Source organism: Dendrobium catenatum, unplaced genomic scaffold (genome assembly GCF_001605985.2).
Source record: "Dendrobium catenatum unplaced genomic scaffold, ASM160598v2 fragScaff_scaffold_620, whole genome shotgun sequence".
Classification (NCBI taxonomy): domain Eukaryota; kingdom Viridiplantae; phylum Streptophyta; class Magnoliopsida; order Asparagales; family Orchidaceae; genus Dendrobium; species Dendrobium catenatum.
This window is the reverse complement of record NW_021319082.1, coordinates 57,287-67,414: the sequence shown is the minus strand read 5'-3', so window position 1 is coordinate 67,414 and position 10,128 is coordinate 57,287. Positions and strand designations below refer to the sequence as shown.

General features: G+C 37.1%; 1 protein-coding gene across 1 annotated transcript; it reads right to left on the bottom strand.

Annotated features, from left to right (window-relative positions):
* Positions 1–928: 928 nt before the first annotated feature.
* On the bottom strand, positions 929–2,610 carry LOC110094278 (7-deoxyloganetic acid glucosyltransferase-like). Its single transcript, XM_028694974.1, has 4 exons — positions 2,274–2,610; positions 2,014–2,124; positions 1,720–1,863; positions 929–1,672 (listed from the first exon to the last, which is right to left on the bottom strand). The coding sequence occupies exons 1-4, from the start codon at positions 2,542–2,544 to the stop codon at positions 942–944; spliced, it is 1,257 nt and encodes a 418-aa protein (XP_028550807.1). The 5' UTR covers positions 2,545–2,610; the 3' UTR covers positions 929–941.
* Positions 2,611–10,128: the final 7,518 nt, after the last annotated feature.

Here is a 10,128-nt window from a genome sequence, read left to right as displayed (position 1 = left end):
AGCCCAATAAATTTATTTTGATGAAAGTGAGATCATCTTATTGAATCTCCTCATAATCTTCTTGAATGCCTTTGAGTAGATCATCCACCCATAATCACACATACTCCTTTAGGGTTAGTAGGAGTCCACCTCTCCTTTACTTAGAACTCTCTAGCTTTGGAGAGAGGCATAAGGAAGCTTGCCTTCAAGAACCTTATAGAGTTTATTAAAATAAGCTCAAGGACTTCATTCTAAACTTTATGACTTTCTGAAGCTTATACAATTTTTCTTCCCCTAAGTGACATACCCAAGATGTTGCTCCATATAAACTGCTTTTGAGAAATCATCATAAAGAAAACATTGCTCATATTTATGTGGAGATAAGCCTATTCTTAATTAATGGCCATAGAGAGGATCAAATTGAGTTTAGTCAAGCTACAGAGATAAAAGTCTCAAAAAAATTATGATGAACCTGCATGTATCTTATTGTCGTCATTCTAACTTAGGCCTCATTTGGGACAGTTTTCTTTCTGGTTCTTAAAGCAGTTTTCTAGTAAAAAAATATCTTTTTTGTACTATAAAGCCGCTTTATGAAGTAGTAAGAAAGTTGTCCTAAATGAAGCCTTAGCAGTGATCAATACTAGCATAAAGATGAAATTTAGGCTTCATTAGAGACGGTTTTCTTACTGCTTCTTAAAGTAATTTTTAAAATTTGAATTATAAAACTGCTTTAAGGAGCAATAAGAAACTCCTCTCAAACAAAGCCTTAATTATAAAACCCACTAGCATTATATAGGATTTTTCACCTAGAGGAGCCAAAAACTACTTTAAGAAATAGTAAAAAAGCTATCCCATATCATCAAGACTTTTAATTAGGAATATATTACTATTACAAGATAACTAATATTAAATTAATTTAGCATATATATATATATATATTACAACAGGAGCTGAAAATAGGACTACTGTGCTATCGATGCACACAAGCTTAATGACAAAATGTCCTTTAACAATCTCTCAAAGTCCAACCTGGCATCCCCGCCTTCCCCCATGCTCCTCCCAATCTCAACCGCCAAATCCGTAGCCTTTCGCCGGAGCTCCTCCGCCTTGTCCTCTTCCATCGCCGCCCTCACCATACTCTCCACCATCTCCCTCTTGCACACATCCTTCATATCCAATCCCACCTTCCACACCTCTCCAACTAACCTACTATTAACCAACTGATCCCATGCACACGGCCAGCACACCATTGGCACCCCTGCCGCTGCACTCTCCAGCGTCGAATTCCAACCGCTGTGCGTAATGAAGCACCCCACCGCACGGTGCCGCAACACCTCCTCCTGCGGCGCCCACGCCACCAATCTCACTCTCTGCTCCAACCCCGCCATCTCAACCGAAGTCGTTCCTTCAGCTACAAAATTAGGCTGCACCACCCACAAGAAGCGGTGGCCGCTGTTGACGAAACCGTGCCAGAATTCCAGAAATTCTTCCTGCGTCAGTCGGGCTAGGCTGCCGAAGCTGACATAGACGATGGACCGGTATGGTTGGGCATCCAACCAGCTGAGGGCATAGCGGTCTTCGGCCAAGAGACTGGCAGAGACAGAGGATGAGGTAATTGATTCGACCAGAGCGTTGAGGGGGCCGACGACATAGATGGTTGGGAAGAAGGAAGCGATTTGAGAGAGGATGGGAGCTTCGAGGGAATATGAGTGTTGAAGATTAGTCCTTTCGACCGCGTACCGCAGGCAGCGAAGTTTGTGAATAATTGAAGCTCTTTGTCGTCGGCTTTCGTTGCTTTTCGACACATGCTTGGGAGGTCTCGACACCGCAGAAAGCCTTCCATGGCCGGCACGCTCTTTATATGCTCGTCAAGGTCTGCATCGGCTGCAAAATTTTTTTTTTAAATCATTACTCATACATACAAAGCAGGATAATAGCACCAAAAAATTGGGTTTTTTTTTTGAGTGAATGAATTTGAGAATCTTCAAACCTTATAAGGAAAATGGAAGAAACAATGAACTTGGGGTCTGCTACCTGGAAAAGGGAGCTCGCCGGCCTCTATCATCTGAGGGATCTGAAGATAAACCCAAAGGGAAGATGCACTAATAGTTCGGAATGCAAGCACAGGGATCCCCAAGGCCTGAGCTTCGCCCATGAAATAGGGCATCAGTCCATCCACGATAATGCAGGTCACAGGCGGCCAACCGTCGTGATCTTTGTTCCCGCCGGCGAGCAGCAGCGCATGGAAAGAATCCACAGAGTGGGTTCTGAGCGAATGAAAGAGCTCAGTCAATTGGTACGCCGAGCGAGGTTTGTCGTCGGAGAGGCCGTCAGGAATGGAGAGGAAGCGCAAATTGGGCCGGAGAGAGAAGCAGGAGTATTGTGAAGGGGAGAAGAAGCTGAGGAGGCGGTGGTTGTGGTCTGTGTTGAGGAAGCTGATGCGAAGGCTGCCGACGAGGAGAGCGCATCAGCTAAGGGGAGCATGGCGTTTATGTGGCCTTGGAGGGGGGCGGGGAAGATAAGAAGGTGGGCTTCTTGCCTCAAGTTTTCTTTGGCCACCTCCATCGATTTTTTTGGGATTGGGAGGCTTTGTTGTCTTTAATTGCAATGACTGGACCAGCATCCAAGCAGCATGGATGATTTTTTTCTTTCTACACACCATATCTTAATTATTTATTTTGAATAATTCAGTAAATTTAAAAAAAAATTTTAATGACGTAATTGTTAATAGTATCTCCAACCGAACGCCTAACATTTATTTGACGTCACTTATTTGACCCGCTAATTTTTTTTTAATACAAAAATTAGGTTAGAAAATATATAATAAAATATGAGTAAGAATATACACAAAATAATCTTTTTTTTGTGTTAGAAAATAAAGTTCGGTTTGAGACGACTTACTGAATTTTGATGTATTACTTCATTTTGGAGTGAAAATTGAGTTTTTTCGGTTGGAGATGTCCTAAATGAACAAATATGAACATATTCTTGTTAGGCTCATTTAAAAAAACGAACAAATATCATTTAAAGCTTCTGAACAAACTCATAAAAAAATTTGGTTAAGGTTTGAAGCAAAGCTCGATTTAGCCTTGATATGATACTCGTTATAAGGTTTGATATAACGCTCATTATATAGCTTGATTAAGCCATTTGATATGTCATTGAAAATTTCTTTGATTAGGCATTTAAGCAAATTTATATTTAAACTAAATAGTTCAATAAGACGACTCAATGATACCAAATGTCACTTCTCCCATTTGTATGGGCTAACATAAATTGAATCAAAGGAAATCTTAATGATCATTTTATAGTGATTTAACACTTTTTTATTTATCGAATGTCTCCGAAGAGAGTCAGCGGGCTTGCACCCACGAAGTAACTTCTTCGAGTAAGTCTTTCATATTTCCTTTGCGAAAGAGAGACTTTATCTTTTTTGAAAGCACAATGGATGCCAATAAAGTACTTTGGATGTCCCAAATTTTAAATAATAAAAACATTTTGAAGATACTAATTTATTTCAGTAATACTTCTGATTAGGTCATCAAGATAGAGTTTCGAAGAAAAATCATGAATAAAGATAAAGTAACCAAATATGCAACTTCCAAGATATACATCAACAAGAACCTGATAGAGTTTATTAAAACAAGCACAAGGACTTTATTCTATACTATATGTCTTTTTGAAGCTTATACATTTTGTCCTTCCCAAAGCGACAAACCCAAGAGGTTACTCCTTACAAAATGTTTTTTGCGAGATCGTGATAAAGAAAACATTCATCATATATATTTAAAGTTAAGTCCATTCTAAATTAAAGGCCATAGAGATGATTCGAAAGGTTTTTGCTAGATACTAATTTATTTTTGCAAGTTTTATTGTTGTAACAAACTCTTGTTTTTTTATATTTATCGTGGTTTCCTTGTTTTGTTCTGTCGAGGTTTCATTATTTTGTTCTGCTTTATAAATTGTTTCTCTTATGGTTCTTAGCATGCACCATGCTCACCAAACTCTTAAGGATGTTAGATTCAAAATTATTTGTAAATTATATGAAAATCTTACTAACAAGTTCAATCAAATATTAAAATATAAAATAGGAGAGAGAAATATGAAAATATAGAATAAGATGCTCTTGGATTGCACTTGAATGAGTTTGAGTACAAAAACTTGCGTATCTTCCGTTCTATCCCTGGCCCTCTTTTTACAGGTTCAAGAAAGGTTTAAAGGCTACATAATGTTCTACATACTGTGCTACATGAATAATGAAAAGTGTGTAGCTAAACTAAAAGAATGTTTATTGTAAAATATTTGAGGCACACAAATTAATTGCATGTATTTTGTCGATATATTTTCTAACGAATCATTTACTTAGTAGTGAACTTATAAAAGTTTAGGCTTCGTTTGAGACAGCTTTCTTATTGCTTCTTAATGCAACTTCCAGGTTTAAGAAGCAGAAAGAAAGCCGTCCCAAACGAAGCCTTAGTTTCGAATCTAGGTGCAAAGAGCCACCAACTTGATTATAAGAAATAGAAAATTTGATGATACCAAGTAGCCGATTTCTCTAATAACATGTTCGCTATGAATTCGGCTCGCTCTTCTTTGGCTTGAATATATTTCCAAGCAAGCAAAAGTGGCAATCATCCTCCATTCATTAATCGTAATAAAATTTACTTTATATTCTTCTAACTACTATCATAATTGAGGATTTGCACTCTTAATTGCAATGGGTGCAAATTTTCTTGGATTTTAACGTCCATGCAGTTATATTTTTTCAGATAAAATAGGCTATATTTGATACAAGAAAAAAAAAAAGTTTAGCACTTGAGAAGAAAGGAAGGGGCAAGCAGACAAAAATTATATTACTGTTTATTTTTCTGAAATTGCTGATACAAACTATATTGTTATTTTATTTTCATTAGGTTCATTATGAATGTAAATTGCAACTTCATAAAATCAAATATAAATGAAAAGTTAATGATGATAATTAATTTCGTACGATATTTTCTATGAAAAAAAAATATACGATTTTCTTTATTGTCAGTAGCAAAGTTGTAGAAGATTATAAATTTTAAAAATAGTTCTAATTTTTAATTTTTTTTTTAATTTAATTCTCCATCTTAAAAAAATCATTATAGAGTTTTTTTTTTTTTTTTTTGTGTTAGAAAACGGAATTCGGTTGGAGACGAGTTACTGTATTTTAATGTATATTACTTCATTTTGGAATGAAAATTGAGTTTTTTGGTTGGAGATGGCCTAAATGAACAAATATGAACATCTTCTTGTTAGGCTCATTTAAGATCACAAACAATATTATTTAAAGCTTCTGAACAAGCTCATAAAGAAATTTTATTAAGGTTTGATGCAAAGCTCGATTTAGCCTTGATATGATACTCTGTAGAGAGGTGTTGTAATGGCTAGAACTAAGAACAATAAAAGAATGAAGGAGTTGTTCACAAGAAGGTAACAGTAGAAGGAAAACAGAGAAAGCTAAATTTCATTTCATTTCTTGTATACTGGATACAATATATATAAATACACAATAGGTATAAAAGAAAGTACAGCTTATTCTAACGGTACAAACGTGGTCCAATCTATGCTTGCCACGTGTGCAGTTTATTAATAGCTCCCCTCAAACTTATGGCTGCGTAGTGGTTGTGAGTTTGCTGGACATATGCTTGAATCTTTGTGTTAGTAGAGCTTTTATGAAGAGATCGGCGAGTTGATCCGTGGTGCAAATGTGATGAACAGAGATGTGATTTTTCTTGATGCAGTCCTTAATGAAGTGCAGTCGACTTCTATGTGCTTTGTGCAGCCGTGGAATACTGGATTGTTAGTGAGTGTTATAGCTAATGTGTTGTCGCAGTATACTGTTTTTGGGGCTTCTTGCGGTTTATGGAAGTCTTCTAGAAGTCTTCTAAGCCAAAGGATTTCGAATGCTTCGGCGGACAATGCTCGGTATTCTGCTTTAGTGGAGGACCGGGCAGTTGCATTTTGTTTCTTGACTTGTCACGAGATTAAGGAGTTGCCTAGGAAGTTGTAGAAGCCAAAGATGGATTTTCAATCATGTTGATTGCTTGCCCAGTCTGCATCTACTTATCCACGCAGTGTGAGGTTAGCTCGGTTTAGAGGAATACCTGTGTGCGAGGTTCCATGAATATATCGAAGAAGCCATTTGAGGGCTTTGTGGTGGATATTGAGCGATGTTTGCATGTGTTGGTAGAGTTGTTGGACAGCAAATTGAATGTCGGGCCTGGTTAGAGTGAGATATTGGAGTGACCCGATGATGGGAGTTGGTGGCCGTTAGCAAGAACGACTTGGCTTGAGCCGTTGTATATTGTGATTACTGAAGGTGATTGGGATGGAAAGTTAGGTGGGTAGAAGCACCGCTATCGAGGAACCAATCGAAGGGAGTGGGTTGGGACGGTGAGGTGAATAATTCACGCGTAGGTTCAGTGTTGTACTTGTCGTCGTGTCGATGCCAGCATTTGATGGCCGAATGGTCAAACTTTTCTCATATTTGGCAATTGATGGATGGGCGATTTGGCTTGTCTCCACGGGTTTTGTTTGGTGTGTTCGGTTGGCGAGCATTGGAGCGACGCGATATGTGATGTTCGTCCGCGTCCCTGCCGCGACCAGCGGTGAGAGCCATTTGATTGCTGGCTATGTTGAGAGAGTGTAGTTCTTGGGTTGTTTCGTGGGTGATATTTAGCTCTTCGCTACAGAGAAGTGTATATAGTTCGTCAAGAGATGTCCTCAACATCGACCAGTGCTCCGGCGGCGGCTAGTGCGTCAAATTTTGATTTGACGTCGAGTCGAGAAGATATTGTGTCATGGATTTGTCTTTTATTGACAAGAAGTGAAGTTTGTTCTTGAGATGGGCGATTCTTGATCGTATGAAAGATTGTATCCGATTATCAAGAGTGCTCCAAATTTTAGAGCAATGTTCGATGGAAAGAACATAGGGGAGGATTGCAGGAGAAATGACGAAATAGAGTACCGCGGCGAGGTTTTGGTCGATCAGGATCCAGGTTATGTGTGCCGAGTTTGTGATTTGTTGTCAGGTGCTAGATAGGATTAGGGAAGGCAGGCTAATAGTGGTGCCGGTCAAGAAGCCTTCGAAGCCGCTGCTTAATAAGAATTTGAGAGAGGAGGAGATTTAAGGGGATGAGAAGGCACCATCGAAGTTGGAGTTGTCTGCCTGAGTCGGTGAGAAGGTGGTGTTTGTGGAGGCCATTGCAGACGTAGAGGTGAGGTCATCTTGAGGGGATTAGAAGAGGAACCGGAACTTCTGATACCATGTAGAGAGGCGTTGTAATGACTAGAACCAAGAACAAGAAGATAATGAAGGAGTTGTTCACAGAGAAGGGAATGGTAGAAGGAAAACAGAGAAAGCTAATTTTCATTTCATTTCTTGTCTACTGGATACAATAGATATAAATACACAAAGGGTATAAAGAAATTACAGCTTATTCTAATGGTACAAATAGGGATCCAATCTATGCTTGCCACATGTGCAGTTTGTTAAAATACTCATTATAAGGTTTGATATAACACTCATTATATAGCTTGATTAAGCCATTTGATATGTCATTGAAAATTGCTTTGATTAGGCATTTAAGCAAACTTATAGTTAAACTAAATAGCTCAATAAGACAAACCCAATGATACCAAATGTCACTTCTCCCATTTGTATGGGCTAACTTAAATTGAATCAAAGGAAATCTTAATGCTCTTTTTATAGTGATTTAACACTTTTATTTATCACATGTCTCTGAAGAGAGTCAGCGGGCTTGCACCAAAGAAGTAATTTCTTCGAGCAAGTCTATCATATTTCCTTCGTGAAAGAGAGACTTTATCTTTATTGAAAGCATAATGGATGGCAATAAAGTACTTTGGATGTTCCAAAATTTCAATAATAAATACATTTTGAAGATGTTAATTTATTTCACGAATACTTGAAATATTACTTCTGATTAGGTCATCAAGATACAATGAAGTCTCTAAAGATAAAGTTTAGAGAACAAACTCCCAACCTAATCTCTCTTTTGACTCCTTTGCTCTGCTGAAAGAACAAAGTTCCACTATAATCTCGCATTTAAAGCCATAACAACTGCTTCCCATTATAATGAAGGGAAAAGAAAAGCAGACCATCAAAGTTAAAAAGGAGGGCGTCTTTTATATTTACACAAAAGAGGGTAAAGGGTTGTTTGATTGCCTGAAAAAGAAATGCAGTGTAAAGTAAATGCAATGTAAAGAAAATGTAGTGCATTATGAATACTTTTCACCTGTTTGGCTGTCTGTAAAATAAACGCAGGAGAACTGCTTCCCTTGTTTGGTTAGGTAGATACCGAGTAAAGTAAAATCAATTTTTTTTTTAATAATTTGAAAAAAAATATGAAAACTCATGCTTCCATCTATTAGTATACCTTTTTAGCACAATTTTCTTATTGCTAAATAGTTTTTGAACTTAAATCTTGTTTCTTGTTTGACAAAGACTTCGTTTGAGACAATTTTCTTATTGCTTTCTAAAACACTTTTTTAGCTTAAATAATTCTTGAACTTAAAAATTTTTATATTATAAACCTGCTTTAGAAAGAAGGAAAAAAACCATCCCAAATGAAGACTAAAACTTTATTCGACTTACCAACTATATAGTATCTATCCAACTTAACTAGAAAACACTTGAATCTAAATCTACAAGAGACTGATCAAGTGAATATGCACATACTTATATTTAGACATTTGAAGTATACTCTAACTATATGGGAGTGATATCATTTTTCAATGAAGAGTGAAGCTTGAAAGCTAGCTTCGAGGATATTTTTTTACCAACCTTACTAATATCACAAAAAATAAGTTAAAAAAAAAGGTTTGGTCCCCATTAGTATACACTTCTTTATACAATTTGGCATTATTATGTATTCCAAATGTTCAACATTGCCCAGTTCAACTACAACCAGTGAAGTACGAGCAAGCGACAATGCCAAATGGCAATCAATGCAAATGAGAGAATGAAAAACAAATATGAGATATGAGTACCAAGAATAGGTGGATGAAAGAAAAACAATGTCAATGCCCCGAACAATTATTACATCCTCCGACCGGATGCAGAGGAACATCCAATTTTAGGCAAAAACGCACCTATACCGAGGTGTACCGAGTTTTTCAAAAAAACTCGGCACACCTCGGTATAGGCGCATTTTTGCCTAAAACCGGATGTTCCTCTGCATCCTTACACCGGACGAAATAAAAGTTCCAATGCCCCTCATTACTTTTAAATGAGATTTTGTATAATCCATTAGTCTTGATCAGACAACTCTAATTTTTATTTTGCAGACCAAAGTGGTCAGATGCTTACATATTTGACCCAATTTAATCTTTGTTTCAGGATCACATGCTATTGTTACTCCAAGACGCATTAAATTTTACAATTAATTACTCCATACAATAACTTTTCAAGCTAAAATATTGAAATTTTAATTAAACATTCATCAAAATGCATCTATAAAACTGCAATGTACTTAAATACCAATAAGCTGGCAATAAAAAACTATGTATGTTAAACTGACGAGCAGAAAATTTCAAGAAAACCAACAAATTCAACACCAAAATCAGGAAGCAAGAAATGGCGACTGTATCTGTAGATCATTCCTGCGTCAAACCGTTAGAAGAAACGGCGTGCCCATCCAAGATACCATTACCCACGATTTTGTAATCCATGCTATCATTTTCTTTTTCACTTAAATCTCTGCATACAACAAAGCCAGCTTCAAATTTCAATAAGAAAAAAAAAACTATTTACTCTGCCATGAAAAATAAATAGAATTAGTCAATTTTACTGCAAATATCCGGCTTGGAGTAAATTAGAGGTCCAACATACAAGGAACGATTCCGATGAAAAAAGAGTTGAGGAGAAGAAGATGTGTTTCCCACCTTTTGCTTCTTCTTCAACAGTGCAGTTGTTCTATTGCTAGTCGCAGAGCGATAAATCTGGGAGGAAGAATACAACTGGTGAGATTCAGGTTCTTGGCATCTAATCTTTGTGAGTGTCACGTCAATTCGTTGTCTTTGATTTCTGTTTGATTGCAAAAATCTCATTTGTGGCTTGTTCTTCTGTTCGGATTGGTTTCTCCATTTGAAGCGGAACAACAACTT

Coding starts and splice junctions, on each gene's coding strand:
- LOC110094278 (XM_028694974.1), bottom strand. CDS start 2,544: ATGGAGGTGGCCAAAGAAAACTTGAGGCAAGAAGCCCACCTTCTTATC. Junction 2,125..2,273: donor AAACCTCGCTCGGCGTACCA/ATTGACTGAGCT, acceptor TCATGGGCGAAG/CTCAGGCCTTGGGGATCCCT. Junction 1,864..2,013: donor CGGCGAGCTCCCTTTTCCAG/GTAGCAGACCCC, acceptor AAAATTTTGCAG/CCGATGCAGACCTTGACGAG.